General features: G+C 33.9%; 1 protein-coding gene across 50 annotated transcripts in view; it reads right to left on the bottom strand.

Annotated features, from left to right (window-relative positions):
- Positions 1–20,032, bottom strand: part of DLG1 (discs large MAGUK scaffold protein 1) — a 306,584-nt gene that overhangs the window by 150,344 nt on the left and 136,208 nt on the right. For 42 of the 50 annotated variants that reach the window (XM_078350557.1, XM_008981435.5, XM_078350559.1 and 39 more), the window contains one exon: positions 14,432–14,596. In XM_078350557.1, coding sequence (XP_078206683.1) covers positions 14,432–14,596 — 165 coding nt within the window. Of the gene's footprint in view, positions 1–4,039; positions 4,338–14,431; positions 14,597–20,032 lie in introns of those variants that run through there. The other 8 variants (XM_008981446.5, XM_008981449.5, XM_035274956.3 and 5 more) reach the window with 1 other exon arrangement.

The raw sequence follows: 20,032 nt of genomic DNA, 5'->3' as shown, positions 1-20,032 counted from the left end.
CCTAGGTGCTATAATTCCTAATAATCTGTATTTGAATTTGTTCAAATACTATCAGATTTAAAAATAACAGGATACCTAACTCTAATGTAGCACTTACTATGCCAGATGCTGTTCTAAGTACTTTATTAATATATACATTAAGTCATTTGGTAGAAGTGACTCAATGACATTGATACTGTTATTATCTCTATTTTTTGGACAATATATCCAACCCATAGCCCTAAAAATTAAATCCTCTATAACCCAGAAGGCACCTGTTTAGGACAAATAATATTTTTAAAAATATACAAATTAGCCTATGTATTTTTCCAGACAAGCATCTGAACAATGTTTTCCTGTATTTTTAACGTAGGATAGGTTTTTCCCCTAAGCAGATTATTCAACTCAGCTAATATTTACTCTTTAAGAAAATTTTATTACTCTATTTCAATTCTGACAAGTTATCATGTCTGTTCCATTTACTACTAAGAATACAGCTTTGCTGCTCTCAGCTTAACTTGGCATGCTAATTTTTTTCCAGGGAGGCCTTTTTTAATATTCATAATGATCTATATGTTGAGATTTTTAAGTAGTCCAAAATATATGAATAGCTGCTATACACACGTTCAAAACGACACAACACTTCACAGCTATTTAAAGTTTGTATGATTACTACCGTCATTAACTGTAGGTATCACTAAGTAGATAAAACTTCTCACCTAGGCATTAAATCAAGTCAAGTCCAGAAGCACTGTGCCAGAGTTCATTACAACCCTGCTGAATATAAAAACTGGTCCTAGATTGGAACAGGACTGCGTATGCTAAGCAGGATGGGGCAGATTATTAAGTGATCCTAAACACAAGAATAGGAGGGATACTGAGGGTGAGGAACCAAGGAGAGCTCAACAATGCATAGAGAACTTTTTGTATAGTTATTCTTTGAAATTAAGGACAAAAACACTATGAAGCCCCAAACAGAAAAGATTTCACCAATGTATTTCATAAAAAGCTCATTTTAATTTAACATTAAAAACCAAAATAAGCCCTCAAAAAACTCACAATGTAAAATGAGATAGAATCAAATGAAAAAACTTAAGAGACAGTCTGTAAGCTATGTGGTTATCTCTATTGAGTGGGGACTGAAGTGGGTGAGGAAAGGGTGGGAAGTGTGACTGGAGGATAATATGAAGAATGGGGGGATAAGAAAAGGCAGTGAAAAAGGAGATGGGCTGCTGTGAAAAACCAAAGACACTTGTGAGAGAAGAGAGAAGATCCAATAAATACAGGTACTCAAGAGGTATCAGATTAGGTGTCATATTTTGGAAGGCCAGGAGATAACAGCTGAGGTGACTAGAATAAAAATTAATTTATTCCATAAGCATTTATTGAGCAACAACTACACGCCAAACCCTATCTGAGAAACTAAGTGTTCTTGCCAAAGTTTATAACCACTCAGTTTCCTTATCATTCAAAAACATAAATGATTTTCCACTGAGTTCCAGGTATCACAGTAGAACCTGGCACATAATCTTAGTTATGAACATGAATAGCTCCAGCAGATGAGCAATTTAAATGAAACTGTAAAGTAAGTAAAGGTTCTTTTTATTTATTGTGCATATTTGGGGGGAATATTAAACGAGATAATTTTCATACTGTATTTGGGGGGATATGAAACCAGATAATTTTCATACTAATAGAACTTGACTTGTAACAACTCTCCAATCTGCAAAAAGTATAATGTGGCTTAGTCACAAGCAATTAGATTCAAAGTTAATCTTTCTATCAATCTTAGAATATTTTTGACATCAGTGAAATAAGAGACCTGTTATTTATCAGTCACAGTACAAAACACTATCACCCTATTATATTCATAGGCATATATTATATGCTCAATAAAGTATAAGATTTCAATCTATGTTCTTTCTAACAATAAATCCCTCTGTGCTACAAAAGAAAGCTGCCAGCCATGAGTCAGTAAGTGAAATTTTAAAAATGTATTCTAGAATCAACTAAGATCCAATTATGTCTAAGGTTATCTTTCAGTCCCATTATACTTTAAGCTGTAAAATGAACTCCAGTAAGTTATTTTAAAATTGTGGATATACAAACTATCCAATTTATCAGTTATAAAAACATAAAAAATGAAAGACAAAATGTGGGTACTCCAGTGCAAGAAAAATAGAAGCTAAAACCTCTACCCTAATATATATATTTCTAGACATAAAATAGAAAGGTAATGAAAAAGACAAGATGAGAATCAAGAAAGAGGACTGAAAGAAATAAGATCTATTAGTAACTCATGCATTAGCATATAGGAATGCTCTGAACCAAACTGGATGAGGGTGATACAATTTACAATGGCTTGGTAGAACTGATTGCAAATAGAGGTCATGACTCTATTTTAGTGCAATGATAGCAACTTTTTACTCCAACTCTCAAGTAACTATAACGTAATTCTGTAGTTTCAATAGTTTTATACATGAACTACTTCTGTCTTTTCATTTGTATGCTTTTAATAAACTGAGTTACAGACATATTAATGCTCTGTTATATGTATATATTTATAGAAGGATGTGTATTTACATAAACCATATATATATATATACACACACACACACACATAAAGTGTTAAAGATATCTTTCTTGTTGACAATGGAGAATATTTGATATTAATCTATGATGAATAACAACGTCAAACTTCAGTCTTTGCATCCTTTTGTGATATACCTAATTGCAGTCAAAATAAGATTAGTAAAATTCTTGGGGCAGTATTCAAATTAAGAGTTAAATCAATCATTGCCCCATCAATAAGTTTTGATTGTAAATTAACCTCAATGCCTACGTAATGACTCCCCCTTCCCAGGTAATCCCATTTCTCCCAAATATTTAAGAAAAATAAGTAGAATTTCTTACTTAAGAAAGCTGAAATTATTTTAAACCAAAACAATTAAAAGACAATTCTAGTAACCAAAAAAAGAAATTTATAAAAATTATATGAAGAACTATAGAACTGTTGACAGCTAGAGTTTATATTTATTGTGCTGCTTCTAAATATTTTATTTAAAAGATAGCTTTAAGGGTTATTTTAAAAGGCCCTAAGGAATGTGTATGTATGTAATTCATTAATTTCATTATCACTGATGTCAGAGGACAAAAGCATTTTCAACTTGTTTTTAAATTAGACCATTTCTCATCCTTTTATTTTTATTAAAGTTGAATTGACTGTTTAAAAGTATTTAGAAGTAAGAGTATTTCCCCAATCCACCCTTGTACCAAACAATAGGTATTTCATTCAACCAATTATTTATTAATTGTTCTTTGTTTTCCCCCCTATACTCAATAGCTCATTTCCTCAGAAAGCTTTAAGTGTTTTTTTTTTAATTTTGAGAGGCTTTTAGTATTTGCTCATCTCTTTAATTTGTGATCTGAATATGTGAAAAAATATTCCATGACTGTGTAATTGCATATTTACTAATTTCAAATTAAGCTAGACAATGTTTATTTACAAAAAGGATTCATTAAATTCCTTGAATAAGCCATAATATAGCTAAGATGTAAGTATACATAATACTAGTCAATTATATTACATTCAATCTATTTTCAAAATACTGAGAAATGAAAATATTTCAAAGTATCTTCTGTTTCTTTACTAAAACAGTCTCCCTAAGGTTATCTAATAACACACAAAAACTAAAGCCAGCATTTTCTTTGGTCAGACATCATACTCTATAGCATTTAGCACAGTCTAAAAAGGAGACGAGCATTATTAATTTCCATTTTAATTTATGTATCAATGCGTTTATATTTTGAGAAAAATCATTCTATTGAATCTGAGACTATTTTGTTTGGTATTACATAAGAGCATAAGGAAAAATATTTCTTGTTCTCCCCTTTGGTGCTAAAGATCTGCACAGATGGACAGAAAGCATACATTTCTGCACATCCAAGGTTTCAAGGCATAAGACTATTTTTTAAATTAAAAAATCTATATTAGGACATTTTTACAAAGCAAATAGAAACAGAAATACATTGAAAATAACTTCAACAAGTGGTATGTTACCTGGGTGGAGCTGGTGGCTACCGAGATGCAGTCAATAAAGCTGTGTCTTCGAGTGAAAAATGCAACTATCTGCTGCCAGCGTGAAGGTTCTGGCTCAGCTTGCAGTTCATCTGACGAGCCCTTTTTTGCCCAGTGTTTCTGCTTTGGGCCTACTGAGCCATGGCTAGAGCTAGTATTGCCTCCTCGACTGCCGCGAGAGTATAGAAGTGTGTTGTTTCCGAAAATGTAATTCATCTCTGCAGCCCTGCAGGTGGTTGCCAAGCAGGCTTACTTCTCTACCAGCTGCTGAGTGGTGAATGATCGGTAAAAACTGCAGCTAGAATTACAGCAGCATCACTTGTAGATCAGTGAAAATAAAAACCTTGAGAAATGATGCTCATTTTCTCAGCGATTTCTTCCTATGAAAGAGCTCGTATCTTCCCTCTGTACCTGTTAGCTGTATGATGGCTGAGTTTATTTTTGCAGACAAAAAAGACGACATAAGGTGGATTTCTTTCTCATGATTATTTTTTCACCAGCGTCTGCAGGAACCAAAAGCTGTTCTTTTGTTAGCTGATAACTAGATGGACTGAAATCCAGGAAGTGAGGTCGATTAGCAGGTAAAGAAGGATGCTATAAACACTGGACTACCAAGACCCTGTGGGGCCGCCTGATTGAATGCACCGGGTGGAAAAACCCTGGATTACCAAGTTTCAACCACAGTGTGTAGTAAAATCCAATGGCACCTTCACTGCTTATATAAATTACAAACAGGAACTGAATTAAAACATATAAGAGGATTCTCTCTGCAAATAGTTCTGACTGTTAAAAATTACTTCACTAAAAGAACCTTTGTTATTCATATCCAAATTTCTACACCAGGAAGGATCTTACACGTCATCTGGCACTGGCTCTAAGTTGTTCAAAAGCGCTGCCTACATTAAACTCTTAATATCTAATGACAGTGCTTCATTACAAATAGATTTTCCTCCATCATTTTATGTCATGTATTGGTTTTTAATGATTGCCAACTGACACTCAAGGCAGATTAATTAGTAAACAACTATTTCACTTCTGGAACTTTATGATAAAAAAGAACTTTTAAGAAGTCATCAGCATCATCTCTCTAGTATTTTGTAAACATTAAGATTACAAGGTCATAAATTTCTAAAAATGAAGAAGAATGAATACTAGTAAATTTTTTGTTTCATAATCAGTGAAATGTGTTTTATCCAACTATACATAAATACTACTTTGGTTCACAAAATATTATGACTTGATTTCTAAATGAACATATTCTAATATCTAATATCTAGGTTAATATAATAGTTAACCTGAGAATTGCTGGGGTGCTGGCTGAGTACATAGACTAGCATATCCTCTCTCCATCAAAACTTTTAGGGGCAGGGAGAACCTGGAAATTTTTATGTTTAAAATGCTTCCCAAATGACTCTTACGTACCTTCAAGTTTGAGAAACACAAACTCCTAAGCAAGTCCTCTTAACACTGTGCTACATTAGTAAATATTACAATAATGGTCATTTTAAAACAATATATGAATAAAAACGCTACCTGATAATTTACTAGTGGATGAATAATCAATTTTTAAGTTAATAAGAGCATACTGTAAGTCCCAACCTCAGTCATGGTTATTTTTTCAGATGTAGCCTGACAAAATCTTGCTTGTCTATGTGCTTACCAGCACCAACTAAATGCAGCCTTTTGTCAAACCACAACCTTGAGGTCCACTGCAAATCTTGACTCAGCAAAAACAAAAAGCTAATTGCTATCTCTACGATTTCTTTCCTAAAATATGAACATGTGCTCAGTAAGGGTTGAGAGCTACATGGTACTCTTTAGGGTAAGATATTTTATGACAGAGATTATACCAGAAAGTTCGGTGCTTCTTCCCAAGGACTGTGCAGGCAGTAGCTGACAATTTATGGCCCTAGATAGAGTGATGCTATCTAATTCGGAACAGGGGAATATAAGAAAACGCTAAGGGTGGACAAGTAACTAAGAATCCTCTTGTGAAGGAAAAGATAAAACCTCCTGGGAAAAAATTCAAGTTTTACTATGGACCAGGTACTTAAAAAAGACCTGATTCATGTGGTTTATACAAATGCTATAGTAATTGGTCTGGCCCTAAAAGATGTCCCTCGATCCATTTCTGATGAAAACCTTGAGAAAACCAAGGTTTGATATGGGTCCCAATTCTGGATTAGAACAGATGAAGATACTGAATACAACTGTTGAATGCAAATCCCACTTCAAATTGTAAATGGTACCAAAAGACACACAATAGTAGGCTCTTAGTGTACATACATTTATCCTACAGAGCCAAAGAATTTAGGGGTACAATCTAAAGTTGACAGATCACTCCCTCCCATATTTCTCCAAAGTACAGGGGAAAAAAATACTTTTCAAAGCATGAATTTCCTATACAAAAAAAATCCATTCACATCAAGAAAACAACTTCAAGTTTCGGGAAAGGCTGTTACATGACGTACACTAATCTAGGATCATCTCATCATTGGCCAGTAGTCAGTATACCCACACAAAAAAATCTGTGTATCTAAATCACAAGAGGGGTTTCACATCAGATTAGACTGGGAAGTGGAAGGCGAGCAACTATTCTTTGCTTTAGAATATCCTCACTCATTACATAGCAGAGATGAAAGATAAAACTCCATTAAAACAACATTTAAGTTCATTAAGGAAAAACCTAGAAAACCTATTTAAAATGATGGATTAAAAGATGGTATATAAACCTAAACTACCAAAAGGAATCACCATTAACATTTTAATATGATATACAAATAATTAGTATTCTTTTTTCTGTAAAGTTTAAATTTTTCTTTTTTAGAGTGATAATATAATCTATAGAATTCTAGCCTAAACAATAGAAGAAAGCTTAATTTGGTGAACCAAATACAATTAGTTCAGTAGATTACTATGTAATTCAAAACATGATTATGAAAAATGTATGACTATGAGGAATATTTATAACATTAAGTGGAGTAAAAATAGTTAAGCATTTATACTGGATAGGCTCTCAATTATTTGTATATGTTTCTAAAGTCACAAACCCGGCAGTCTTTAGGTACAGAAACAAAGGCAAATATTAAATAATCTTTTATTTGCTTGCTTTTGAGACGGAGTCTCACTATGTTGCCCAAGCCGGTCTTGAACTCTGTGGCTCAAGCCATTATCCTGCCTCAGCCATCTACATAGCTGAGGTTACCACCATGCTGAGTTTACAAAATAATCTTAGTGAAAAATGTAAAAAGGTAAAGGACAAGAGGAAAAGCAACACTGAAACTCTAAAGTACAAAAAAGAAAAGAAAGAAAAAAATGCAAATAACTACAAAGCTGAGGTACTGTAAATGTAATATAACAGGAATTTGTGTTACTCTTTTCTAATGTGGGCTATTAAATTTAAAAACATACAACTGTACTAAGACAAGACTGACAAGAACATAGATTTGTTATTTATCTAGAAAAATCTTGACTATCACACACACAAAATCCCTTCTGTATGAGCACCATCTAGTGGTCAATGTATGCAAACTATATGCTTGCCTTAGTATACCAGGTCCATCTAAAACAGATAAAATTCAGTATTTTAATATGTTCCAGAGATGTAAAAACAAAGTTGATTTCAAAAACTGCTCATTATATACTAGAAATAGGAAAAATTATATTCCTCTAGCACTTGGTCCAAATGGTTTATATTTGCTTGTGTTCATTTTTCTGCCACTCTCATTTCTCACAATTTTTTAAAAATTAACAAGAGCTGCTAGTGATTTCATTTTACAGTATTATCAGTATTACTGGATGAAATAAAATGCTAGGAGATACACTTATTTAGCACAATTATCTGCTAATGTACCCGGTTTTTCTTGTTTGATTTCAAGTCCCTCTTAGCAATGTTTACTTCGTATATAATAGTTTGAGCATAATTTTTGTTGCCATGGAAGACAAAACCAGTAAATTCTTTGTTTTTTCGATGATCACGGCAACCTCCCATACACCCAATAATGCTCCTACTGTCCTCCTTGTTGCTTCATGTACATTTCAAACTTTTTTGGGAAAAGGCTGAGGTTTATATTATTGTTCTAACAATTTTTCCTAATTCTCAGCTAATTTTTAGTTTTAGAATCTTGACACTATTCTTTTTTTTTTTTTTTTTTAACCCAAGAAGTGTTGCAGAAAGGTGATTTTATTTAGGTAGAGAAAAGAGAAGGAAAGGAGAAGAGAAAGGCTTCCATGAAGAGTGTGGAAGGGGATTCCAGAGAGGAAATCCTGGAGGGAGCTCCCACCATGTGGGAGGGGATTCCAGAGAGGTGGAAATCCCTACACTATACTTATATAACCCCAAAATTTACCCACTGTGTCCTTCTCTTCTGCATTAAGATTTTTAAAAAATTATTATACCTCCAATTTCATTCTTGAGATTCTTCCCAACAATGGCAAGAAAGTATCCCTTTCAGAGTCTTAAATCATAAAATCATAATTATCTTTATGCCAAACCCTGAATAAAGTAACCCAATCACTACCTTACCTTATTCATTATTCCAGCAATGAGAGCCACCACCACCACTACCAGCACCATAATCATCAAATAGATGGATTCACAGCATGTTTCATGGTGGCAAACCCTTCTTAAGAACATTCATCATACAGGCCTTTTATATCTTGCCCTCATTACCTAACAGGCACCTTAAGTATCAGCAATAATATCGTAAACCTTCCTGTGTTCCTACATTTTTATATGACTATCACCCTCCCATTATATTTATTTACCCCAGTAACTGCCTCCTCCTCTGACTTGGCATCTTATATATCCTTCAACACTTTGTTCAAATATCAACTTGTTTTTTTTTTCAGAAAACTCCAAGAATTTAATTTCTCCTTCTTCATGTTACATTATACTGTGTTAACTATCTTTCCATAAAAAATACTAATCACTGACAACTAATAAAGTTACTAGCATAGATGTTTAATAACTGTTTGCTAAATGCATGCATTGCCTGACACAACTAATATCCTAGGAGTTGATTTTAAAGCATCTATTAAATTTTATTTTTACCATTAGCTTTTATTAAAATTGTGAAGACTAAAGCTGTGTCTAATTTTCAATCTAATCAGCAAACCACCATTATTCTAAGATACTTTATCAAATTAAAAAATAATAATTTACATATTGATTTCTACATGGAGCATAACAGCTGTTCACTTTGCTCCAAACCATGATACTATAAAAGTGGAAAAGCTCTCTATATTAAATTTTATTTTAAAAGAGAGACTACCAGTCTAATACTTGACATTGTATTTTAAATAAATTGTTGAGCTTCTTTTAACATTTATTTCGGTTTTTTAAAAATTAAGATGAAAAAGCATTAAAGCTTGCCTTTTTATGTCAAAATAAGAGTTGTCCCCCGCTTCAATTTCGTTTTTTTAACAAAAAGTTAAAGGAACTCTACCTATTCTGCTATAATGCCTACCTACTCCAAATCTATTATCCCCCTCAAATAATTATTTTATGTGGTACCTGCCACAGTAAACTATGAATGAAAGAGGGGAAGCAGGAAGAAATTCCCCAAACTAAGCAGACTTAATAATTCTTAAATTACGATTCTATCAGATCACAATCTGTCGGAAAGTTTTGAGAACTTAAGAAATGTTCATATTCTTTTGACCCAGTAATTTGACTTCTGGTAATCCATCCAAATGAAGTAAACTAAATATGTTTCCTCTCCAAAGATTACTAATCGCAGCTTTCTTTACAAAACCTAACAAAAACGGAGATAACAGATATCAGAGCATTGACACGGTCAAATTATGGTACAAAGGTAACAGGTAAAGTGATGCATCGAGTTTTATGTTTTTAAAGTTTACATTTATAAAAACTTGATACATCAAGATATTACACAGGACACAGACACAAGAATGTGCTTAATAAGTTTACAATAGGAAAAAAATATATTAACACGTTAAAGTGTGATTTAGAAACATAATAGAGAATTTACACATTTTTTTCTCCTAGGAACAGAAAATCCTTATCTATTCAGTTTGCAAATATGAATCAGACAACCAGCAAACCAAAGTGAGGGAAAGGGGACTAGTGGTTTCTCTTAAGAGCCCCAGAGGATTATTTATAATTGTTTCAGAGACTGATTCCGTTAATACCTAACAAAAGAAAACAAAATGAACAAGACAGAGCAAGAGAATGGCCTACAAAGATGGTCAGGTTTTCAGCTGCTTCTCATGGGACCAGATGAATTATTACCGTAGTACCCTAAGACCCATGAAAGCCTGCTGGTACTTCTTTAATCTTAGCAAAATGTGTCAACAAAGGTTATATACAATTGTCACTCGGCTAAGGCAATGATAAAATGCCAGCAACTGTAAGATTACGCCAATTTCAGAAACAATAAATGTGGAAAAGGTACATCTTATAACTGACAAAGGACATTTTAATTTTAATAACATAGTCCTTTAAATAAGCCTCTATAAAATATTTCTTTAAGAAGCTGTGAGGGACATAATCCTTTATCATGTAATAATAAACAAAAAGCAAGTGTATATAAAGAAAAAGAGTAATCTAAAGCAGACACCAAAAAACTGACTTTTCATCTCTTATGGTCAGGAAATTAAGGAAAAATGAATCAGATTAAGAAAGCATTGAAATCTTAAACTATTAATGCTTTCTCTCTGAATACTATAAATTTAAATTTCATTCTAGAGTGAGGATTCAACAAATGTCAGAAATTTACTTGTAAACATTAACAGCTCAACACAGATAGCACAGTACTGCAGGAAAATACCTCAAGCTTTGCATTCATGAGGAACTGGTTCCAGGACTGCCTGAGAATAGCCAAATCCTCGCATACTGAAGTCCTGAAGTCAGTTACACACTTATGAAGTCAGCCCTCTGTATACATGGGTTTTGCATCCTACAAATACTTTCTTATGTTTGATCCGCATTTGTTTGACCCGCATATAAGCAGAGCAGTACAGTTCAAACTCCAACTACAGTAGCAGTAATAGTGGTGGCATAATGCTTTGCAATTGTGCTCGCAGATTAGAAACACCTGGAGAATTTGTAAACCTCCCAAAGGCCAGTCTGCATTCCAATTCACATCTCAAGACTCACCACCTAAGCATTTAATTATAAGAATCATATATGGAGATGGCTGCTAAAAGGGTTTTGTCCTATTAATCTTTGATTTACACCAAAAGTCTTACCAATTATCATAATAAAGTGGGTTTTCAATGATGAAATAGTGGCTTATTGAACAGCAAAATCGGACTACACTGGTGTAATCCATAGTATCCCAGTTATGTGAATTGGCTAAATTAATTTAGAGACACAATTCACCCATGCATAGGGAAAGGGAAGACTCTGGAGAGGCCTAAAGTCTTAGAGATAACACCTTAGGTTTAATTCCTAAGACGTCTGAAGATTCTTCTGGGTAAACAAAATCTTGTATCTGGAACATTGTTTTACCTACCTAGAGTGAGCATTTTAGGCAACAACAGAAAGCTGGGGTTTCATCAGATTTAAAGAATAGGCTACATAAAATATGCATGCTGGCTCATTGTCTGTTTAAATGCCTGCTTATGTCATAATCTGCAAACATACCAAAGAAACTACTAACATATGTACCAAAGGACCAGAGCTGGCCATGTGCAAATTAGCTTTGGTTGATTCGTAACCATAAGGATGACCAGAAATTCAAAACATCAGAAATAAAAAAATTATACATATCCTGGAAGTGGTTTTGAACCAAAAAAAAAAAAATACATTGATTCAATCAAGAAAAAAAACAGGTATGGGCTGATAAGAATATCACATGTGACAAGAAGGAGTGCTTGAGCTTTAAGTGTTCTAAGGTTCTTGTGTCGTTTGGAATAAGAGTAAAAGGCATTTATTGACTTTAGACTTTTATAAGTTAAACATGCATTAAAATTTCTACAATAACCACTAAAGGAGGAGAAACAATTTTTAACTTCCAAGCTAGTAATAAGGGAAAATGAGAAAATACAATCCAAAAGAAGATATGAACTAGGTACACTGGCTCACACCTGCAATCTCAGCACTTTGGGAGGTCAAGGATAGAGGACCACTTGAGGCCAGGAGTTCAAGACCAGCCTGGGCAACAGAGCAAGACCCTGCCTCAGAAAAATAAGAACAAAAAAGACAATAAGAAATAGTCTCTAATGTTAAAGAATTAAACACACTTCTAAGTAACTCACGGGGCTAAAAAAAAAAAATCACATTGGACATATAAAAAAATACATTAAGACATTATATATTCAAACTTGTGGAATACAATTAAAAATGCTGTTTCAAGAAATATTTATAAACAAATATTATTAAAAAAGAAGACTGGTAATTATTGCAATAAGCAACTGACTTGAGAAACTAGAAAAAGAGGAAAACAGAATAAACTCAAAGAAAGCAAAAAAGAAAAAAATAATAATGATAAAAAGATAAAGGAAGAAAAGAAAAAGAACTGTTTCTGCCACTAACTGGTAAACAGCCAACTGATTTTTTTTGGCTGTTTACTCTCCGTAATGCTCTTTTAGTTCCCCAAGGGAGGATCAGATTACTTATACTGAACACAATCTTTAATTGATATTCAGCTATCCTCCATGTATATTTATATTTACATATATCCATATGCATGTATTACATAAACATGTCTACATGTATGTGTGTGTGTATAAGAACAGAGGGGGGTAAGGGTGGTGGCACACAGGGCAGGGACACAAGATAACTTTTTTTTTTAAGATGGTTCTTTGAAAAGATCATCTTTAAATTGACACTTTTGGCAAGAACGGTGAATAAAAACAGAGTCTGAAATAAACGATATTATGAATAAAATAGGGGCCATGCCTACATATGGTATAGTCATTAACAGGATATCATAACTAATAATTTAAAAATATATCTAAAATTTAAAAAATTATTAGAAAAAAATGACCTAGCAAAATTAACTGATAGAAAATCTGAATCCTACTATAACCGTTAACAATTTTAACCAGTAATATGATATCACCCCTCAAAGAGAATTACAAAATCCAGGTAAATTTACTAGTAAGAAATGATCCTTAATCAAAATACATACAACCAGCAAAGGATTAGTATTCAGAATATATAAAGAAATACGAATCAATAAAAGGAACGACCCAATAAAAAAACAAGCAAAAATCTTAATTGGGCATGTAACAGATAAGAAAATCTAAAGGACCAATAAATATATCCTACTTTCCTAGTAAACTTCACATTAAAATCACAATCAGATACCATTTCAAAACCAAAACAATGCCAAAAATAAGAATACCAATTAATAAGAATATAGACCAACTAAAAACTGTTATATATTGCTGCTGAAAATGGAAATGCCACAGCTACTGAGAAACAGTCTGGCATTATCCACAAAGATGTATATATAAACTGTATTTTTAGAAGTATTTCTTATACCAGTAATAACCTGAAAATAAATCCATATCCATCAAAAGTAAAATAAATTGTAGTATACTCATAAAATAGAAAACTCTAAAGCAGTGAAATTAATCAATCTGAAGAATATTGAGTAAAATCTGCAAGTTAAAGATGATATACAGTATGAGTCCATTTATTATGAAATTCAAAATATGCAAAACAATTGGTTAGCAGTCTAAATATATGGTAGAATTTTAATAAGAAAGGGTAAATAAACTCAGGATTGTAGTTACTTCTGAAGGGAGAGATGACAGGATCAGGAAAAATGACATATCTGGACTTTAAAGATAATGTTACTGCTCTTTTTCTTCTTCGAAATGGAGTCTTGCTCTGTCACCCAGGTTGGAGTGCAGTGGCACAATCTCGGCTCATTGCAACCTCGGTCTCCCAGGCTCAAGCAATTCTCCTGCCTCGGCCTCCCAAGTAGCTGGGACTACAGGCATGTGCCACCATGTCTGGTTAATTTTTTTGTATTTTTAGTAGAGATGAGGAGGTTTCACCATATTGGCCAGGCTTGTCTTGAACTCCTAACCTCAAGTGATCTGCCCGCCTCAGCCATCCAAAGTGCTGAAAACGCTCTTTTTCTATACCTACCAACTAATGCTGAAAAACAAGTGTTTGAAAATATTTCAGTGTGTGGTATTTAAAATTTAATAGTTATTTTCTTCACGGGAATTTTTAGACTTAAAGATAGTATCACTGAATAACATGCAGTTACAAAATATGTATTTTAAGATGTTTTTTGGAGTAGTAATAAGTACCCTGAAAGTCTCCATAACTAAGAAACTAAAATGGGGGTGGGTAGGGGGAACCTACATAAAAGAATACTTCTTTCCGAGTATAAGCTATAACAAAAGTAATATATAATTCATAACAATAATAAATAGATACTATCCTACCTTTATTGGTGAAATATGAGACTGAGAAACAAATCCATGGACATTCTCAATCTCTGATAAGTTCTTCTCTGAGACATGAACCAATTCTGGACCTATCACTTCATTCGTGATTTGTGGGGAAATATGCTCTTGAGGAGGTGTATCTTCATCTTGATACCTGTATTTCTGTAAAGAAAATAAATATGAAGAAGCCCTGATAAGCAAAGTGAGTTTAACTCAAATCGTGGTTTTCATAACTAGGCAACTCCTCAATATTTAGCAATATAAAAAGTATATTTATGGTTTAATACATCAGATCTGAGAGAAACAGAATTTTATTTTAGAAATAATGCCAACGATAAAATTATTTAATTTAAATATTAAAAATAAGTCAAAGCTAGGTGATAGAGAAGACTGAATATCGATTGCTCATTTCTTATCCAATGTTAGCTGAACCATGTATCTCTAAGATAAAATTATTTAAATAAAGTCAACATGAAAAGCTAAAGTTATTCACCTTAGTCTTGTTTTCTTACTCTGTTAACTTGTACACAATTTTTTTTAAAGTAAGCCATTTTAATTTCTAACTGAAAATTAGTCCAGTGGACAACAGCATTTTTTCCTTTAACTATAATCTCCCTCCCCCCATACACACATCTCTGTGCAATCTACTTCTAAAAAATTACCATAATTACAAAAAAAAGCTACTTCACACCAAGCTGAGAAGGTCTATAGTATAAATAAAGCCACATCAAAATAAAATATTCTCTTTCCCATCACTCTCAAATAAACCTACTTATAAAGAAAAGGCACAAAACAAGGCACAATAAATAAAGAATTTCAACAGCAAACCAAGGTTTATTAAGTTGCTCTTATTAGTGATTTTAAAAAATAATAGCAAAGAGAAAGTGATATTTAAGAAAGGCATACAAATGGGTCAGTACCCAGCAATCCCACTACTGAGTACAAAACCAAGAAAGACGAAGGAAGAAGGAAGAAAGAAGAAAGAAAAGGAAAGGAAGGGGAAGGGGAAGGGAAGAGAGGGAGGAGAGGGAAGAGAGAAGAGGAGCATTTTACTAAAAAGACACATGTATGTTCACTGCAGTGCTATTCACAACAGTAAAGAAATGGAATCAAACAAGATACCCACCAATGGTGGAATGAATAAAGAAAATTCAGTACATATACACCACAGAATACTATGCAGCCATAAAAAGAAATTAAATCATGTCCTTTGTGGCAACATGGATACAACTGGAGGCCATTATCCTAAGTGAACGAACACAGGAAGAGAAAACAAAATATTGTACGTTCTCACTTATAAATGGAAGCTAAACACTGAATACACATGGGCACAAAGATGGGAACAATAAACACTGGGGACTGTTTGAGTGGGGAGGGTGGAAGGGGGTGTGGGTTGAATGGCTACCTATTGGGTAATATGCTCACTATCTTGGTGACAGGATTATCCCTATGCCAAGCCTCAGTGACACAGAATTTACCCATGTAACAAACCTGCATATGTAACCCTGAACAAGAGTAGGAAAAAACAGGTGAGTAAACTTAGAGGAAAAAATGCTCAACTTCTTTAGTGAGCAAAAAAATACAGCGTCAGCATTCAGAGAAACTGGGCATCGATCATCACATTCATAGTAGAGGCCTTTTTCTGGAGGGCAGTTTGGCAGTATGTTTCAAAAGCCTTGAATGGTTTCACAACTTGATCTAGTAATCCCACTTCTAGGAATGAGAGACAGTGTTAAGGAGGAATACCAGCTATCTGTTATACAGATAAGAGGAAAAATGTACATTTGTAAATACATACCAAAAAAACAAAAAAGAATCGTAACTATGAGCTTGACTGTTGCAAGATACTACACAACCTCCAGTATCACTTTTTAAACAACATCCTTCTGTTTCCACAATTACGTGGAAAACACCAATCTGGCCTCCATCAACATTAGCTAGCTTATTAAACATGATATAAGAATAGTGTTTTCACAGGTAACTTGAATTATTTTCAAAACCAGTAAAAAAAGTCCTCTAACTTTATCCTATAAGCAAGACTGAAGTTAACATAAGCAAACTTAAAACCTAACATAGTTGACTTACTCAGTTGAGTGGAAGCAAAATTTAAATGCTCTCAGTAGTAGATACAAGGAAGGCAATTTGGTACCATCTTTTGAAACTCTACAGGTACTCAACAACTTAGGATATACTTTAGAAGATATACATGCACGAGGATATTCACTACAGCTTGGAATTTTAAAAATCTGACAACAAACTGCCTATCAATCAACTAACAAAACGTCTAAGGAAATAGACGTTTTGGATGGTACATCCATCCTAGGAAATACTATATAGAAGTTAAATTGGCAAAAAAATCTACATTTTCTAATAGCACAAAGTAAAAACATAGAATGAGGAAACGATGTTTCAAAGCTACAGTTATATATATATATACAGGATATGTATTTTATACATAAAACTACATATGTACATAAACCTATTTAAATTTTATTTAAATACACGGAACATTTTTAAGCAATAGTGTATATATGTATCATTACATGTGTATGTGTGTGTGTATCCATGTCTGTGAATGTACGTAACTTGGAGGGATGTGAAAGGAATTAAAACCAAAACAAATGCCTCACTCTGAAAAGGAAAGGAAGAAATAATGTTAAAATAAATTTTTTAAGTACCTTTTAATCTGGTGTGTTCTCTCTTGATCCTTTTTCATTCCCTGTAATTACTGAAGAAAACTCAAGGCATTTGACCTATCGAGGTTCCAGTAAAATGACTGCAAAATCATGGGACCCTTCAATGTAGGGGTCCTTTTGCTTCTGTATTTCCTGCAAATTGGTAGCTGAATGCAACAACTTGATTAGCCTCACATTTAGTCTTTTGGTGAGACTACAGGTGGTGGTGTGTTATTTTCTTCAGAAGCACATAATGTCCGGTTCTCTTTTTATAAAGTTAGCAGATATTGATACTCAATGCCTAAACTAATTCATTCACTGGGATAGGCAAAACTGTGACAAACTAATTCTATATTTCTTTTTCATTAACTCAATGGAATACATGTATAAAGAGATACTTCACCCACTATTTGGTTACCTGTTGGTATGGTTCACACAGGTGAAACAGGAAAAGTACCCTTATTTACTAGTTTTCAAGACAGATTTGAAAAACTGGCTCCCTGCCATCCCCTAAGGTGATCAATTACGTTTCCATACAGCATTCAATGCAATCTCTATCAAAATTCCATCAGGCACTTTTCCCCCACAGAAACTGAGAAGCTGATCCTAATATTCACATGGAATTGAAAGAAATGCAGAATATCCAAAATAATCTTGAAAATGAACAACAGGGCCGGGCGCGGTGGCTCACGCCTGTAATCCCAGCACTTTGGGAGGCCGAGGAGGGTGGATCACGAGGTCATGAGATCGAGAACATCCTGGTCAACATGGTGAAACCCCATCTCTACTAAAAATACAAAAAATTAGCTGGGCATGGTGGCGCGTGCCTGTAGTCCCAGCTACTCAGGAGGCTGAGGGAGGAGAATGGCCTGAACCTAGGAAGCGGAGGTTGCGGTGAGCCGAGATTGCGCCATTGCACTGCAGCCTGGGTAACAAGAGCGAAACTCCGTCTCAAAAAAAAAAAGGAAAGAAAATGAACAACAAAGCACAAGGCTCACGCCTCCTGATTTTGAAGCTTACTACAAAGATACGTTAATCAAGACTATGGTACTGGAATAAACATAGATCAACAGAATTAACATCCCAAAAATAGATCCTTACATTTATGGTCAATTGACTTTGGACATGTGTGCCAATGTAGAAAGAATAGTTTTTTTAACAAATGATATTGGGACAACTGGATGCAAAACACTGAAATGAGACCCTTTCCTTACACTAGGTACAAAAACGAACACAAAATTAATCAAAACTTAAATATGAACTACACTTAGAAAACGTAAGTGTAAATCGTTGTGATGTTGGGACTAGGCAATAGTATTTTAGATATGATATCCAAAGCATCAGCAACCAAAGAAAAAACATAAATTGGACTTTATCAAAAAAGAAAACTTTTGTTCATCCAAAGCCACTATCAAGAAAGACAACACAAAGAGGCTGGGTTTGGTAGTTCATTCCTGTAATCTCAGCACTTCGGGAGGCCGAGGCGGATAGATCACGAGGTCAGGAGTTCGAGACCAGCCTGGCCAACATAGTTGAAATCCTGTCTCTACTAAAAATACAAAAATTAGCCAGGTGTGGTGGCATGCACCTGTAGTCCCAGCTACTCAGGAGACTGAGGCAGGAGAATCATTTGAACCCGGGAGGTAGAGGTTGCAGTGAGCCGAGACTGACCATTGCACTCTAGCCTGGGCAACAGTCTCAAAATAACAAAAAAAAGAAATAAAATAAAAAGAAAAGAAAAGACAACCTAAAGAATGAGAAAAAATTTACAAATAATATATTTGATAACAGTCTAGTGTCCAGAATAGCTCAACAAGAAGACAAGCCAATTTAAAAATGTCCAAAAGATTTCAACATTTTCCCAAAGAAGATAGACAAATGGCCAATAAACGCATGCAAAGATGTTTAACATCATTAGTCAATACACAAATGCAAATCAAACCCATAATGAGATACTACTTAACATCCAACATGAGGACCATACAGGACCATAGAAAAAAAGACTGTTAGATGTTGGCAAGGATGTGAAAAAATAAGAACCCTCATACATTACTGATGGGAATGTAAAATGGTACATTCTCTCTGGAAAACAGTTTGATGATTCCTCAAAAGGTTACAGGAAGTACCTTAAGACTCAGCAATTTCACTCAAGAGGGAGAAATGGGTATCAATGGCTAACGGATATCTGATTTCCTTTTGGGATGAGGAAAACCTTCTGAAATTAGTTAGTGGTGGTAGGTGCACAACTCTGTGCATATAACTGTATACTTTAAAGGAGTAAATTTTATAGTATATAAATATCTTTAAATTATTATAAAAATTATCATGATAAATGGATGATTACATATATTTGACTGAATAAAATATATTGAAAAAAAATCTTTTCTGAAGCTCAAACTGATATACCTCTAGCCAGTGGGAATCTCTTAGTTTTTGAGTTTCCTTGTACTTGTACCTTTAAGAAAACCTTTTCTTACAAAATACAGTTAACAAAGGTAAAATCTATTCTCTATTACAGGTTGAGCGTCCCTAATCTGAAAATCCAAAATCTGAAATGCTTCAATTTCCAAAACTTTTTGAGCATCAACTTATCACAAGTGAAAAACTCCACATCTGACCTCATACGATGGACTGCAGTCAAAACTTCGTTTCATGCACAAATTGTAAAGAGATGTGAGCATTATTTCTAAAGAAATGTTCACAACTTGAACCAATTTCTCAAAAGGATTTGGGAAAATTACTTTAAATTAAGTCTGGGGGGTAGGGAGGAATGCTGTCCCTGTCAGAGAATGATCCAGTCTAACCACTATTAGATTTGTTGTAAAAGTGACAGTGAAGTGGAAGGGAAAATGTGCATTCTGTATATAGAAATGTTAATTTTAGGCCTGGGACAGTGGCTCACGCCTGCAATCCCAAAATTTGG

The sequence above is a fragment of the Callithrix jacchus genome, chromosome 15 (assembly GCF_049354715.1).
Source record: "Callithrix jacchus isolate 240 chromosome 15, calJac240_pri, whole genome shotgun sequence".
Lineage (NCBI taxonomy): Eukaryota > Metazoa > Chordata > Mammalia > Primates > Cebidae > Callithrix > Callithrix jacchus.
Note: the sequence above shows the minus strand (reverse complement) of the source record. Positions and strands in the feature narration are given on the sequence as shown.